Source organism: Balaenoptera physalus (assembly GCF_965194825.1).
Source record: "Balaenoptera physalus genome assembly, chromosome: 6".
Taxonomy (NCBI): Eukaryota; Metazoa; Chordata; class Mammalia; order Artiodactyla; family Balaenopteridae; genus Balaenoptera; species Balaenoptera physalus.
The window spans coordinates 119,874,714-119,891,802 of NC_138885.1; the positions used below are offsets into that span (position 1 = coordinate 119,874,714).

The 17,089-nt window shown below is 42.3% G+C and overlaps 1 protein-coding gene across 1 annotated transcript in view; it reads left to right on the plus strand.

Moving 5' to 3' along the window:
- Positions 1-249: 249 nt before the first annotated feature.
- The window catches only part of CYP27A1 (cytochrome P450 family 27 subfamily A member 1), a 46,312-nt gene continuing 29,472 nt past the window's right edge, over positions 250-17,089 (plus strand). Inside the window, exon 1 of the mRNA XM_082466102.1 lies at positions 250-1,134. Within this exon, the coding sequence (XP_082322228.1) occupies positions 865-1,134 (270 nt within the window). The 5' untranslated portion in view covers positions 250-864. The remainder of the gene's footprint in view (positions 1,135-17,089) is intronic.

Below are 17,089 nucleotides of genomic sequence, written 5' to 3' on the forward strand. Positions count from 1 at the left end.
CTTCTTGCAATATTTTCTGTACTATTTTGTTCTTTTCTATCTTATTAAAAGATAATTTTGGTCACATTCACTAAATCTGGTCTCAACCTGCAGTTTGAGAAATCCTGCCTCAGCAGACCAGGGAGTATGTGGGTGGTGGGGAGGGAGAGGGGTAGAACTGCATTTTAAAAAAACCCTAATATTTAATTTGTTTGTTTGTCTTCCTCCCTCCAGGAATCAGATTACCCTGGAGACAGGGTCGGTGTTTTTGCTCTTTGCTTTTTTGCTCAGGGGGATTTTTTGCTCTTTCCTCGCTCAGCCCTCAGACTCCGGGATCAACCCTGGAGGCTATCAGGAAAAGCCAGCGGCCGGTTTAATCTCAACAGCCGGTTCCTGGTCCCTCCGGGAAGTGAGGACAGCTGAGACGCTGGCGCTCTGGGGTGGCGAACCGGCCTCCCCGTCTTGGAAGGCTCCCGGGCTGCCGAGAACTTTGCCGCCCTCCTGCCGGGAATTGAGAACAAGCGAGCTTCAAGTTCTCCTCGAGAGTTCGCGGAAGTGCGAGGTGGGGGAGTCGCGGAAGAGGCGGCCATCGTCAGCGCTCTGTGGGTCTCCTCTAAGTGCCCCGTGCATCTTCTGGCTTGGCGTTGTCCGGCCCCTCCCCGAGCCAGGAGGCTTACAGTTGGAAAGGGTGACTTCTGCGAGTCCCTTAGGTCCTATTTGGAGGGACTGAAGACCGCGAGGAAAAGTGAGCAGTAAGGGGCCTGGTCAGCCTTCGTCCAGCCCGCCCTGGGCTACCGGTACCCTTGAACCCTCCCCTACTGTTTTGTCTCTGGGCAAGTTCCAGGCGCTCTGCACTCGCGATCCAAAGGCGTGGCGGCGCGAGCCATGAATCGTATGGGTGCGCTGGGCTGCGCAAGGCTGCGGTGGGCGCTGCTGGGGACGCGGGTGGCTCTCCCTGGCCTCGGCTCCCACGGGGCCAGAGGCAAGGCCGCAATCCCCAGCGCCCTTCCTGCGGCCCAGGCAGCCGAGGCTCCCGGAACCGGGCCTGGCGATCGGAGGCTGCGGAGCCTGGAGGAGCTTTCAGGGCCAGGGCGGCTGCGTCTCTTATTCCAGCTATTGGTTCAAGGCTACGTTCTGCACTTGCACCAGCTCCAGGTAACCGAGCGGGGGGCCTCGCGACCAGGGGATGTGGTGCGCACCCGGACAGAGAAGTTGGGGATGGGGAGACGTTGGACAAAAAGTGAAGGGCACGTTTAGCTCGGGACCGAGTGGGGCTGTGGTCATACACTGGAAATCTGTAGGGGCTATGAACTGAAATGAACAGGTCAAGGGGTGGTATGAAGCAGGAGGGCACTGGGCTAGAGGTGATTTGGGAGGCTAGGTTTAAAGTGGACAGAGGTTGAGATTCAGTCTCATCTCCTTGACTCCTCTTTTCACACTGGGTACTCCACCCATTCTAGACTTCTTCCAATTCCTTAAGCCTAGAAAGTCCTTCCCCCGCCTTAGGGTCTAGGACGTTCCCTCTGTGTGAACTGTTGTCTTCACCCTTCTACTTAAACACTTGTTTTTGTCTCTGTGATTTCCCTGGGCTGGGTTAGACACCTGTTAATGTGCTCTTGTAAAGCACCATCTTCTTTCTCTGTCACTTCCTCTGTGTTATATGTTTTTTTAAATTTATTTATTTTTAATTTATTTATTTTTGGCTGCATTGGGTCTTCGTTGCTGTACGCAGGCTTTCTCTAGTTGTGGCGAGTGGGGGCTTCTCATTGCAGTGGCTTCTCTTGTTGCGGAGCATGGGCTCTAGAGTGCAGGCTCCGTAGTTGTGGTGCACGGGCTTAGTTGCTCCGCGGCACGTGGGATCTTACCGAACCAGGGCTCGAACCCCTGTCCCCTGCATTGGCAGGCAGATTCTCAACCACTGCGCCACCAGGGAAGTCCCTGTGTTATATGTTTATAAGAAATACAAACATTTCTTTAATATTGCCCTCCTGTAAGAATGTAAGCCCTGTGAAAGCAAGGATCCTCCTGTTTGGCCTGTATCTCCAAGCCTGGCACTTGTAGATGCTCAAATATTTGTTGAATCAATGAAAAGTCCATATTTTAATTGTATCCTCAGGCCACATCATTTAAAAATGAAGTGATTGATGATATGATCTAATACAACTATCAAATGCTTTCTTAATAAAATTAATATTTCAAACATTTAAAAAAATAAAGTGGACAGAGGTTGGGAGAGAAGGGAGCTGTCTTGGTAATAGAATAGCACATGCAAGTGTATAAGCTGCCAGATGTTATAGAACCACTATTTATCTGTGGTGATATCTATGGTGATATCAGCTACCACAGACTTCTTCCAGAGGAAATGGCTTCTGGAGGATTACAGAGGTTTGGCGATTTGCAGGGTAAATTTCCCCTTAATGGAGAAAAAGATGTCATTGCTCAGAGAGTGAAAGCAAAATCATAGACATTAAGGAAAAGGTACATTTTTGTTATTAAGAAATCAATGTCCAGTAAGAAGGTTTTATCCAGTGGAACACTGATATGAGGCAGGGATGGATGGATCGCCCACTGTCAATGGACAGAGACTGGAAAATCCAATGTTGGTTAAGTTGGAGAGGTTTTAGGAAGTGAACCGAAGAGATTCATGTGGGATTTGTCTTTCTGATTACTATTAACAAATATTAATGCACCACTCTGCCCCAGGCATTTTTCCAAGAGCTGAGCTTCGGTGAGATGTGGCCAATACCCACATGGGGGTTAAATGCTCCTTTGGGGAAGAGGGGGAACAAGGGAGTAAACAAATCAGCAAACAGCTAATTTCAGAAAGAAAGCTTGAGTGCCCTGGGAGGAGAAGCCAGTCCAGGGCTGGGGGAGGAGTGGGACCTTTGATTCGACTATGCCATCCAGGCACATGTGTGGTTGTCAGTGATTGACAGGAGTAGACAGGCCTTGGGCTGGGCTGATGAACAGACTGGTCACCAGGTGGCTGTGCTGGGCAGTAGTAAAAAATGAGGAGGAGCTGTGGGGACTTGGGATACGACAGGCCTTTGAGGAGGATATTGAAGGCCAGACTAAGGGCCCTGGTTCTTCTGAGGAGCCATGGTGAGCTATTGAGCAGGCATGGGGTGAAGATGGCCTCCAAGGGACACTGTCCAGGTTATGGTGTGTACAGTAGGATGGATTGGACATGAGAGGCAGAGAGGGCCTCGGGTGACAAAGGGTATGGCATTATCTGAGCCACCCCCCAGGGAAAGTTGGACTGGGAGTTAATGATGAGGGAGAAAATGACTGTGAGGGTTTGAAGGTCCAGACTGAACACAGTTTCTCTGCACCTGCCTGGGTTGCTGCCATCTCCCCTGGGGTCTTCTCTGTTGGGTTCATGTTTCTGAGGCATGGTGGACAGGTCACAAGGCACTTGGAGATGGTTAAAAAAAATTATTCCCTGTGTGCTCAGCTCCAAGAAACCAACTAAGCCAAGAAACCAGAGTCCTGAAAGCTTCCCCTGCTTGATTTAACCTCTAGAAATGTGAGCAGCCCAGTGAATGCCCCAAGGGTGGGGACTAAGGATTTCTCACCATTTTTCAGGGAAAGTTTATTGGGAAGTTTTGCTCAGGACTATCTCTGCAGCAGTAACTACCAAGAAATTCTCGACTGCCCTAGGAAGTGGAGGAGGAAGCAGGAGAAAGCCAGGAGTGTGTGGCCATTTATTTATTTTTCATTAAAAAAAAATTATTTATTTATTTATTTATTTGGCTGTGCCGGGTCTTAGCTGCGGCACACAGGATCACAGGATCTTCGTTGGGATCTTCATTGCGGTGTACGGGATCTTTTTAGTTGCGGCATGTGGGCTCTTTTAGTTGTGGCATGTGGGATCTAGTTCCCTGACCAGGGGTGGAACCCGGGCCCCCTGCATTGTGAGCACGGAGTCCTAACCATTGGACTACCAGGGAAGTCCCTGTTTGGCCTTTTATTTTATTTTATTTTTTGAAATCAATTTATTTTTGGCTGCATTGGGTCTTCGTTGCTGCTCTCGGGCTTTCTCTAGTTTTGGCGAGCGGGGGCTACTCTTCGTTGTGGTGCGTGGGCTTCTCATTGCGGTGGCTTCTCTTGTTGCGGAGCACGGTCTCTAGGCCTGTGGGCTTCAGTAGTTGTAGCACGTGGGCTTAGTAGTTGTGGCACGTGGGCTTAGTTGCTCTGCGGCACGTGGGATCTTCCCGAACCAGGGCTCGAACCCGTGTCTCCTGCACTGGCAGGCGGATTTTTAACCACTTCGCCTCCAGGGAAGTCCCCCTGTGTGGACTTTTAAAGGAGAGGCCGGACTAGAATTTTGCAGAGCCTCCTGGCTCCAGCCTTTGTATCCCAAAGATCTGGAATCACATGAACCTGGGCTGCTCCATGGGAAATATATTAGCCCTTCCCACTACATGTGGCTGGTGTGAGTTAGTAAACAGTGGAGTGCTGCACATCTATAAAAGCCAGTTAATACCCCTATTGAGAAAGAGGATGCTTCCAGTGACCCACTTTGTATCAGTTCAAATCCATTTGGTTGCCACTCTCACCGGCTTAAACTATAAAGCAGTTTTATTGGTTCCTATAATGGAAAAGTCTAATAGTTGTGTGCCCTTCAGGTATAGTTTGCTCTAGTGATTCACGAGACCATCAAAGCCACAGTTCTGTTCTGCAGTTCTCTTGGTTCTGCTGTCTCACAGAACTTAGTTGACTGGGCTGGGTTAATTGCCCATTCCTGAACCCATCATAGTGGCCATAGGTGTACTCTAGCTTAGACTCATGCAGGCTTACTCCTAAAGCTGGGGTTGGGGGCCCTGCCACCTAAACAGGCGGCTGCCGCACAAGGAGGAGAACAGGAATTGATATAAGGGCAGCTGACCATAATGTCTCCTGCACCCTCAGTTGTCAAAAACTGCGTATCACACATAAAATTAATAAAATCAGCTTAGGGAAGCATTGTAGGACTTTAAGGGGTTGGAGTGGGAATTGGGACATGTGAAAGCCTTGCTAGTCCATAAATACCCGTTCCTTTCTCTTTTCTAACTAAAATAATGACAAGAGTACTGAAAAAGTGAAATGTGAACATATGTTAAATTTATATGTAAATTTATGTGACAAAGTGATATCTTTCAAAGATGTTGACCCTGAGAATGATGAGATCAGCTGTCTATTCTGTAGCTCTCATTGTGGACTACCTGGGTTGGTGACCCCTCCTGTGTCTCCCTAATGCTTCCTGTACATATTTGTCATTTCATGTATCATGTTTCTTTTTTTTTAAGTTTTACTTATATATTTATTTTTATTTATGGCTGTGTTGGGTCTTCGTTTCTGTGCGAGGGCCTTCTCTTGTTGCGGCAAGTGGGGGCCGCTCTTCATCGCGGTGCGTGGGCCTCTCACTATCGTGGCCTCTCCCGTTGCGGAGCACAGGCTCCAGACGCGCAGGCTCAGCAATTGTGGCTCACGGGCCTAGTCGCTCCGCGGCATGTGGGATCTTCCCAGACCAGGGCTCGAACCCATGTCCCCTGCATTAGCAGGCAGATTCTCAACCACTGTGCCACCAGGGAAGCCCCTCTTTTTTTTATATATAGTTACAAAATTTTTTTTTCTTGTGATGAGAACTTTTAAGATTTACTCTTTTAGTAACTTACAAATATACAATACAGTGTTGTTATAGTCACCATGCTGTGCATTACATCCCAGGATGTAATCTTGTAACGCCCACTTATTTATTTTATAACTGGAAGTTTGTACTTTTTGACCACCTTCATGCATTTTGCCCTCCTTCCATGCCCATCTCTGGCAACCACCAATCGGTTCTCCGTATGTATGAGTTTTGTTTTGGTTTGTTTAATTTTTAGATTCCACATACACATGAGATCATTCAGTATTTGTTTTTCTCTGTCTGACTTATTTCACTTAGCATAATTTCCTCAGAGTCCATCCATGTTGTTGTAAATGGTAGGATTTCCTTCTTTTTTATAGCTGAATAATATTTCTGGATGTGTGTGTGCGCGCATCGCATTTTCTTTATACATTCATCCATTGATGGATGCTTAGGTTGCTTCCATGCTTCCATGTCTTGGCTATTGTAAATACTGCTGCAGTGAACATGAGGGTCCATTTATCTTTTTGAGTTTAGTGTTTTCATTTTCTTTGGATAAATACTCAGAAGTGGGACTGTGAGATCATATAGTAGTTCTATTTTTAATTTTTTGAGAAACCGCCATACTGTTTTCCATTGTAGCTGCACCAGTTTACATTCCACCAACACTGCACGAGGGTTCCCTTTTCTCTACATCCTTGCCAACTCTTATTTTTTTGTCTTTTAGCCATTCTATCGTGCAAGGTGATATCTCATTGTAGTTTTGATTTGCACTTCCCTGGTGACTAGTGATGTTGAGTACCTTTTCATTTACCTGTTGGCCATCTGTATGTCTTCTCTGGAAAAATGTCAAATCAGATCCTCTGCCCGTATTTTAATTGGATTTTGCTTGTTTTGCTATTGAGTTATATGAGTTCTTCATATATTTTGGATATTAACCCTTATCAGATATATGATTTACAAATATTTACTCCCATTTAGTAGGTTGTCTTTTCATTTTGTTGATGGTCTCCTTTGCTGTGCAGAAGCTATTTAGTTTAATGTAGTCCTGCTTGTTTATTTTTGCTTTTGTTACCTTTGCTTTTGGTGTCAAATTCAAAAAATCATCATCAAGACTGATGTCAAGGAGTTTACCACCTATATTTTCTTCTGGGGTTTTTATGGTTTCAGATCTTAAGTTCAAGTCTTTCATCCATTTTGAGTTAATTTTTGTGTATGGTGTAAGATAGTAATCCTATTTCATTCTTTTGCATGTGGCTGTCCAGTTTTCCCAATACCATTTATTGAAGAGGCTGTCCTTTCTCCATTATATATTCTTTGCTCCCTTGTCATAAATTAATTTACCATATATGTGTGGGTTTATTTCTGATCTTTCTATTTCTTTCTATTCTGATCTATATGTGTGTGTTTATGCCAATATCATACTGTTTTGATTACTATAGCTTTGTAATGTAGATTGAAATCAGGAAACATGATGCCTCCAGCTTTGTTCTCCTTTCTCAAGATTGCTTTGGCTATTCGGGGTCATTTGCAGTTCCATACAAATTTTAGGATTGTTTATTTATTTCTGTGAAAAATGCCATTGGAATTTTAGTAGGAATTGCATTGAATCTGTAGATTGCTTTGGGTAGTATGGACATTTTAACAATAGTAATTCTTCCCATCCATGAGCATGGAGTATCTTCCCATTTATTTGTGTCTTCTTTAATTTCTTTCTTCAATGTCATAGTTTTCAGTGTACAGGTCTTTTACCTCTTTGGTTAAATTTATTCCTGGGCATTTTATTCTTTTTGATACAGTCGTAAATGGGAGTGTTTTCTTAATTTCTCTTTCTGATAGTTTGTTATTAGTGAATAGAAATAAACCGATTTTTGTATTTTGATTTTGTATCCTGCAAGTTTACTGAATTCATTTATTAGTTCTAACAGTTGTTTTGGTGGAGTCTTTAGGGTTTTTGATATATAGTATCATGTCATCTGCAAATAGTGATAGTTTTACCTCTTCTTTTCTGATTTGGATGCTTTTTTTTTTTTTTTCCTGACCTAATTGCTCTGTCTAGGACTACCAATACTATGTTGAATAAAAATGGCAAGAGTGGCCATCCTTGTCTTTTTCCTGATCTTACAGGAAAAGCCTTCAGCTTTTCAACATTGACTATGATGTTAGCTATGGGTTTGTCATATATGGCCTTTATTATGTTAAGGTTCATTCTCTCTATACCCAGTTTTTGGGGTGTTTTTAAACATATTTATTTATTTATTTATGGCTGCATTGGGTCTTTGTTGCTGCAAGTGGGCTTTCTCTAGTTGCAGTGAGCAGGGGCTACTCTTTGTTGCAGTGTGCGGGCTTCTCATTGTGGTGGCTTCTCTTGTTGCGGAGCATGGGCTCTAGGCACGCGGGCTTCAGTAGTTGTGGCTCGTGGGCTCTAGAGCGCAGGCTCAGTAGTTGTGGCACACGGGCTTAGTTGCTCCACGTCATGTGGGACCTTCCCGGACCAGGGCTCGAACCCATGACCCCTGCATTAACAGGTGGATTCTTAACCACTGCACCACCAGGGAAGCCCCTATACCCAGTTTTATGAGAGTTTTTGTCATAAATGGATGTGGAATTTTGTCAAATGCTTTTTCTGGATCTATTGATATGATCTTATGATTTTTATCCTTCATTTTGCTAATATGTTGTATTACATTGATTGATTTGCAGTTGTTGAACCATCCTTTCATCCCTGGAATGAATTCCTCTTGATCATGATGAATGTTTCTTTTTGTTTGTTTGTTTGTTTGTGTTTTTTTATGTATTGTTGAATTTGGTTTGCTAATATTTTATTGAAGATTTTTTTCATTTATGTTCATCAGGGATATTGGCCTGTATTTTCTTTTCTTGTACTGTCCTTGTCTGGTTTTAGTATTAGGGAAATTCCAGCCTCATAAAATGGGTTTGGAATTGTCCCCTCCCCTTCTTTTTTCTTTTTTTCTTTTTGGAAGAGTTTGAGAAAGTTTAGTATTAATTCTTCTTTAATATATTTGGTAGAATTCACCAGTGAAGCCGTCTGGTCTTTGACTTTTGTTTGTTGGGAGGTTTGATTTTTTTTTTGTTGGTGACTGATTCAGTCTTTATACTAATAATTGATCTGTTCCGATTTTCTGTTTCTTCATGCTTCAGTCTTGGTACAATGTATGTTTCTAGGAATTTATCCATTTCTTGTAGGTTGTTCAATTTGTTGGCATATAATTGTTCACAATAGTCTCTTGTGATCCTCTGTGTTTCTGTGGTATCAGTTGTAATGTCTCCTCTTTCATTTCTGATTTTATTTATCTGAGTCCTCTTTTTTTCTTGGTGAGTCTAGCTAAAGGTTTGTTTATTTTGTTTAGCTTTTTAAAAAGCCATCTCTTAGTTTCAGTGATCTTTTCTATTGTCTTTTTAGTCTCTAATTTATTTCTGCTCAGATCTTTGTTATTTCCTTCCTTCTACTAACTTTTTAAAATTAATTTTTATTGGAATATAGTTGTTTTACAATGCTGTGTTAGTTTCTGCTGTACAGCAAAGTGAATCAGCTATACATATACATATATCCCCTCTTTTTTGGATTTCCTTCCCATTTAGGTCACCACAGAGCACTGAGTAGAGTTCCCTGTGCTAAACAGTGTGTTCTCATTAGTTATCTGTTTTATACATAGTATCAATAGTGTATATTTGTCAATCCCAATCTCCCAATTCATCCCCCAGCCCTTTCTCCCTTGGTATCCATACTTTTGTTCTCTACATCTGTGTCCCTCTTTCTGCTTTGCAAATCAAATTATCTATACTATTTTTCTAGAGTCCACATATATGCATTAATATACGATATTTGTTTTTCTCTTTCTGACTTACTCCACTCTGTATGACAGACTCAGGTCCATCCACGTCTCTGCAAATGACCCAATTTCATTCCTTTTTCTGGCTGAGTAACATTCCATTGTATATATGTACCATATCTTCTTTATCCATTCCTCTGTTGATGGGCATTTAGGTTGCTTCCATGTCCTGGCTATTGTAAATAGTGCTGCAATGAACATTGGGGTGCATGTGTCTTTTTGAATTATGGTTTTCTCAGGGTATATGCCCAGTAGTAGGATTGCTGGGTCATATGGTAATTCTATTTTTAGTTTTTTAAGGAACCTCCATACTGTTCTCCATAGTGGCTGTATGAATTTACATTCCCACCAACAGTGTAAGAGGGTTCCCTTTTCTCCACACCCTCTCCAGCATTTGTTGTTTGTAGATTTTTTGATGACGGCCATTCTGACCAGTGTGAAGCGATACCTCATTGTAGTTTTGATTTGCATTTCTCTAATAATTAGTGATGTTGAGCATCTTTTCATGTGTTTGTTGCCCATCTGTATGTTTTCTTTGGAGAAATGTCTATTTAGGTCTTCCAGCCATTTTTTGATTGGGGTGTTTTTTTTTTTTTTTATATTGAGCTGCATGAGCTGCTTGTATATTTTGGAGATTAAGCCTTTGTCAGTTGCTTCATTTGCAAATATTTTCTCCCATTCTGAGGGTTGTCTTTTTGTCTTGTTTATGGTTCCTTCTACTAACTTTGAGGTTAATTTGTCCTCCTTTTTCTAGTTCCTTGAGGTGTAAAGTTAGGTTATTCGAGATCTTTCTCTCTCTCTCTTTCTTATTTTTTTTAATCTTTCTTGTTTCTTAATGTAGGCATTTATTGCTGTGAACTTCCTTCTTGGAACTACTTTTGCTGCTTCCCATAAGTTTTGGCTTTTGCCATTCTTTGCATCCTTTCCCTGAAGCCTCCATTCCCACCCTCCACTGGACATCAGCATCAAAGGCCAGATGATCCGTGACCTTCTGAACCTGGCGGGCTTTTTCTGCCCAGCGCAGAGGATATCTTTTCCAGCTCCAGCAGCTCCAGTAGCTCCAGCAGCTCCACCACCAGGTCAGCCTCCTTGCTTGTCTGCAGTTTGGCTGGCAGCATGAGCAGCCCCATAGAGACTCTGGGAAGGGATGGTGTCTGCATGTTCCCTCCTGCTTGATCTCCCTTACTGCTTGATCTGCCCTGACAATCTATCCATGCACATTGCCATGTCAGTGCCCCTAAAAGCATGTTTGATTAATTGCTCCCCTGCTCAGGAATCCCTACAGGTCCTGAGGAATCAGCTTTAAATTCCTCAAGCAGACGTTTGAGGCCCCAGCCTCCTTTTCCCAGGCACCCCTCACTTTAAGTTTTGCTATGTTGTGTTTTCCATTTTCATTCATCTTTAGTTTTTTTTTAATTTCTCTTTTGATATCTTCTTTGACCTAGTGGTTGTTCAGTAGCATGTTGTTTAATCTCCACATACCTGTGAATTTTCCAGATTTCTTCTTGCAGTTGATTTCTTTTTTAAAATTAATTAATTAATTAAATTATTTCTGGCTGCATTGGGTCTTTGTTGCTGCGCATGGGCTTTCTCTGGTTGCAACAAGTGGGGGCTACTCTTCGTTGCAGTGCACAGGCTTCTCATTATGGTGTCTTCTCTTGTTGCAGAGCATGGGCTCTAGGTGCACGGGCTTCAGTAGTTGTGGCACGCGGGCTCAGTAGTTGTGGCTCGTGGGCTCTAGAGTGCAGGCTCAGCAGTTGTGGCACACGGGCTTAGTTGCTCCACGGCATGTGGGATCTTCCCAGACCAGGGCTCAAACCTGTATCCCCTGCATTGGCAGGTGGATTCTTAACCACTGCGCCACCAGGGAAGTCCTTGCAGTTGATTTCTAGTTTCGTACAATTGTGTGGGAAAAGATGCCTGATTGGATTTCAGTCTTCTTAAATTTATTAAGTTTTGTTTTGTGGCCTAACATTTGATGTATCCTGGAGAATGTTCCATGCATGCTTGAAAAGAATGTATTCCGTTGCTTTTGGGTAGAATATTCTGTATATGTCTGTTAAGTTCATCTGGTTTAATGTGTCATTTAAGGCCAATGTTTCTGTATTGATTTTCTGTGTGGATGATGAAGTGGGGTATTAAAGTCTCCTACTATTATTATATTCTTATCTATTTCTCCCTTTAAGTCTGTCACATATTTAAGGGCACATGTTTCTTACCATTGCCTGTTTATATAGCTTAGAGATTGGGCTGTGAACCTCTGAGGGCCTATGTCTTTCCCAGCTCTGTGTCCCCCAGCATCAGGCACAGTTCTGGATACAGGGGAGGTTTTTGACAATGTTTGATGAATGAATACATTTCATGTACCAGTCAAAGGGCTATGAGTGGTACTGAGCAGTAGCTACATCTAGTGGTAAACTTCTTTGTGAGATTCTTCTCAGCTCCCTGATCTGAGTTGTTTGACATAAGATAGAGTGAAAAAGGGACAGTGAGGGAGGTGGGCAGATTGATCAAGCTGGCCCATCAGGTCTTAGCTTTCTAGGTTCAGAAACTAAATTTTGTCAGTTCATTCAGCATGGGTAGACTATTGGGGACTGACCCATATTAGTCAAACACACAGAAACAAATTGTGGATTGGAGTATTTATTTACAAAAGTTAGCCCTCCCAGGGATCTTATACCCCATCACATAGAAGCCCTCTATTCTAGTTATTCCTACCTAACAAACTATCCCAAAACACAGTGGCTTAAAACAACATTTTGTTATACTCATGATTTTGTGAGTCAGGAATTTGGGCAGTACACATCAAAAATGGCTTATCTCTGCTTCACAGTGGAGTGGGGCTTTAGTTTGAATGGCTGAAGATGGCTGGGATGGCTCAAGTGGGGCCATATGTTTGGGCCTCAGGTCTGGCTTTTGGCTGGCTTCCTTAGCTTTTCTCCATGTCACATCTGCTGGGGCTGGAATTTCCAAAATTGCTTCTTCAATTGCATGTTGGATGCCTGGGCTGGTTTGGCCAGAATGGCTATTTCTTTCCCCACATGACTAACCTGGGCTTCCTCGCAGCATGGGGGTCTCTGCATAGTCAGACTTCTTACAGGGTGCTGGTTTCCCCCAGAATGAATATTCCAAGAGACAGAAGGTGGAAGTTGCCAGTTTCTTAAAGCCTGGTTCTGGAAACTGGCATAGCATCATTCCTGCTGTATTCTACACATCAAAGCAGTTACAGAGCCCACCCAAATTCTAGAGAAGAAGATGTAGACCTGAACTATTAATGGGAGAGATGTCAAAAAATATGTGGCCCTCTTTAATACACCTAACCTCTTCCTAGAATCCACGTACCTAGGGAGAGAAATTAGTAACTACATTAGTGGACTGCTTGGTATGCAGGGACCCCAGAACTAAAGCAGTAGAATCGTATGGAAAAAAATTTCATCTAGGCCTTGGAGAAACCTGGTTGAATGTGCTTCTCTGGTGCCTGTCCATTAGATTAAGTATCTCTCTCTCTTCAGAGGTAAGTGCTGCCTATTTTTGCCCTTTGGCTCCTTCTTCTGAGTTTTGTAATGGCCACTCCCATCCTGTTAACACATTCTTTCTTCAGTTTGGCTAATACCATTGATTAGCTGGATTTTCTTTCCCAGTACTCATGTTACCATCAAGCCTTCCAGAGATTATCCTCCAGTTACCTTGACTTGGCTTGAGTGTTTTACAGTCTCATCTGGCAGATGTTACAGATTGTCTGGTGGAATATAATGTAGCTCTTTAAAGCCTCAGGGATGGGAAATTTGAAACTAGGTATTAAGGTATAAAGTGTGAGTCATACCAACTTAGCAAATGCACTGGCGGAATTTTTATCTTACAGATAAAATTTGTGGTCAAAGAAATATTACACACTTTTCAAGATAGCAATATTTCTGATTGGGAAATGTTAGAATGACTTACATATCCCAGTAGGGAACTAATTAAATAAATTACAGTACATTCATACAATGGAATTTTACGCAACCATTAAAAATAAAAGGGGCAGATCTATGTGTATTAATATGAATTGCTTGGTAAGAGATGTGAAGAAAGTAAGGTGCAAAACTATATAATATGCCATCATTTGTGGATAAAAAGTGTGAGGGGTATATTCATATATATATATATTTGTATGTGCATAAAATATCCCTGGGAGGACACACAAGAAATTGGTAATGATGGTTGCCTCTCTGGAGGGGTCTTGGAGTCTGGAGATGAGAGTTAGGAGGAAGATTTACTTTTTTTTTTTTTAAATACATTTATTTATTTATTTATTTATGTTTGGCTGCTTTGGGTCTTCATTGCTGCACGCGGGCTTTCTCTAGTTGTGGTGAGCGGGCTCTACTCTTCGTTGCGGTGCGCAGGCTTCTCATTGCGGTGGCTTCTCTTGTTGCAGAGCACGGGCTCTAGCCACGTGGGCTTCAGCAGTTGTGACACGCGGTCTCAGTAGTTGTGGCTTGCAGGTTCTAGAGCGCAGGCTCATGGGCACATGGGCTTAGTTGCTCTGCAGCATGTGGGATCTTCCTGGACCAGAGCTCGAACCCGTGTCCCCTGCATTGGCAGGTGGATTCTTAACCACTGCGCCACCAGGGAAGTCCCAAGACTTACTTTATATTGCAAGACTGCTACGGACCTCCACCAGAGTTTCCTCTGGCTTCATCCTGCCCAGGCATAGTTCACCATCTTTTGGGTCTTTTTGTACCCTTTGCATTTTAACAGTGTACATATATATTGCCTTTTACAATTTAAAAAACAACAACAAAAGAATGGAGAGCAAGAGATAAAGCATGGCTGACCTAGTGCTTCCTGGTCCAGCATAGTATTTTGAGATCTTCTGATGGCCTTTCCTCTTGTACCCCTGTTTGGCTCTGGGTCCTTACTTTTGATGTCCACTTCTGCATCTGCATCCTCTTTTTAGCTGTGCGTCCATTGCTGGTCATCTTCTCCTTGTTCTTGAATACTCTCATTGTTCCACTCCAGACCATCCCAGCTTGCAAGCAAAGGTGCACAGCTTACTGAGGTTTGCCTCTGGGTGTGTGAGGGGTGCGGGTTGGGGGCGCCGCTTCTGTTTTCCTAACAGCCTCTCTGAGGGCGTCCCAGGCAAGGCCTTTTCTTGGATTACCCTTAGATCTGCCTCTACTTTCAGCCCATTGTTTCTCTCTGGTACAAAATCAGAGGAAAATTCTTACTGTCCACCTATCTGGTACATATCTTTGTAACTTTATGACAGTGCTTCTGTCTTGCATAAAAGCAGACATTTTTATAAATATTGAAGTAATGGCTGCACACATGCACAAAAAAATTTTTTTTGCGGCTTTGTTTGTAAAACCAAAAATTCAGAAATATGTTAAATGCCCATCAGCAGGATAAATAGATTGTGACATATTCATACAATGGAACACTATGCAATAGTCATAATGAACGCACAAACTTTTTATATCTCAATATAGAACTTGGCAGGGGGAGGGATAAATTAGAAGTTTGGGATTAAGAGGTATACACTATTACATATAAAATAGGTAAACAGCAGGGACCTACTGTATAGCACAGGGAACTATATTCAGTATCTTGTAATAACCTATATGAGAAAAGAATCTGTGTTATTATATATAACTGAATCCCTTTGCTGTACACCAGAAACTAACAGAACAGTGTAAATCAACTGTACTTCAATTAAAAAATTAGAACTCAGAACCAAAGTTGAGTATAGAATGATATGTACTGTAGAATACTATTTCTATAAATTAACAACCACGTGAAAATAATATGGGCTATCATTGTGATGTAGTAAAATTATATAAATATTGACAGAAAGAGCATATTTCAAATTCAAGATAGTGGTTGCTCTGGGGAGGGAAGGCAAAGGGAAAGATAAGAAGAGGACTTTGAATCTGAAATGTTTTCTTTTCTTTTTTTTTTTTTGTTGACATATTTTTTTTTAACATCTTTATTGGAGTATAAATGATTTACAATGGTGAGTTAGTTTCTGCTTTATAACAAACTGAATCAGCTATACATATACATATATCCCCATATCCCCTCCCTCTTGCGTCTCCCTCCCACCCTCCTTATCCCACCCCTCTAGGTGGTCACAAAGCACTGAGCTGATCTCCCTGTGCTATGCGGCTGCTTCCCACTAGCTATCTATTTTATGAAATGTTTTCATTTTTTAAAAAGATTTGAAGCAAATATGACAGATATTAACAGTTCTTAATTCTGGAGGGAGGGTACATGGGTGTTTATAATGTTATTTTCTTTACTTATCCACATTAAAATCTTCATAATAAAAAATACAAGTAATTCTGCTCATCATGAGTTCAAATGGTGCCACTGGCTTGGTCTGATCTTAGAGAAGAGCATTCAAGACAAGGTTCAGAGCAAGGAGAACTTGGGAATGCTGTTAGTTATTTAGCACCCTCTGTCACTTGGAAATGTAAATTCCACTTGTGTGAGGGGGTTAGGGCTAAACTCCTGTTGACACTTGGACAGCACTGAGTCATGGCTGTGCCAGCTGGATTCCTCTTTCCCTTTGACCCTGAATGATGCCTTCTTTCTGGCATTGGTCAGTGTAGGCAAAAGAGAGGCCTGTGCTTGAAGTTACATCTCTCCTTCTGTTTATCTACCTGATGGCTAACAGCTTTTCGTGCCAGGTTTGTCAACACTGGCAAAACAGTACTTAGTATTTGTGAGTTCACTTGTCCTCAGGACTATTTACTTGCTGTTTTAGTGTTGTTTTTCTGTGCTGAGATCCTCCTTAAGGAACCCACTATCAGTAAACCAAACAGGCCTCTAAGTAGGAGAATAGAACATCGCAATGCAGTATCAATTTTTTTGAGGGGAGATTTTAGATGATTTTAATGTTTTTTTCTTGTAACAACTTTATTGAGATATAATCACATACCATACAACTCATCCATTGAACAATTAAGTGGTTTTTAGTATATTCACAGAGTTGTGCAACCATCACCACATCAATTTTAGAATATTTTAATCACCCCAGAAAGAAACCTCATACTCTTTGGCAGGAACTCCCTGCTCCCCATTCCCTCATCAGTCCCTGGCAACCACTAATCTACTTTCTGTCTCTATGGATTTGCCTGTTATGGACATTTCATATAAGTGGACTCATTCAATATGTAATCTATTGTGAAAGGCTTCTTTTACTTAGCATGATGCTTTCAAGGTTCATCCATGTTGTACATGTGTCAGTACTTTATTCCTTTTTAATGGATGAATAATATTGCATCATAAGGATATACCCCACTTTGTTCATCCATCCATCTGCTGATGATATTTGCATTGTTTCCACTTTTTGGCTCAGTGTTATATTTTGAGTTCTTAAGGTCCACACAACTGTCAAAGATAAGCACAGTTGGGCATTAGTTAAAGTGGTGAAAACAGATTTTATTCAGGAACTACTGACAGTAGGGGAAAGAGAGTAACTCCTTTCCACTTTGTGCAGAGGTGACTGGCATTTTAAAGGGAGAGTGAGGGAGTCGGGTGTGGGATGGCAGGGGCTTGAAAAGAGTCAGGGAAGTGAAAAATGACAAAAAGCAGGAATTGGGGTGAGGGTTGGTCCATGTGAAACTCATTTGGGTTTGCTAACTGGTGCTTATCTTATCAA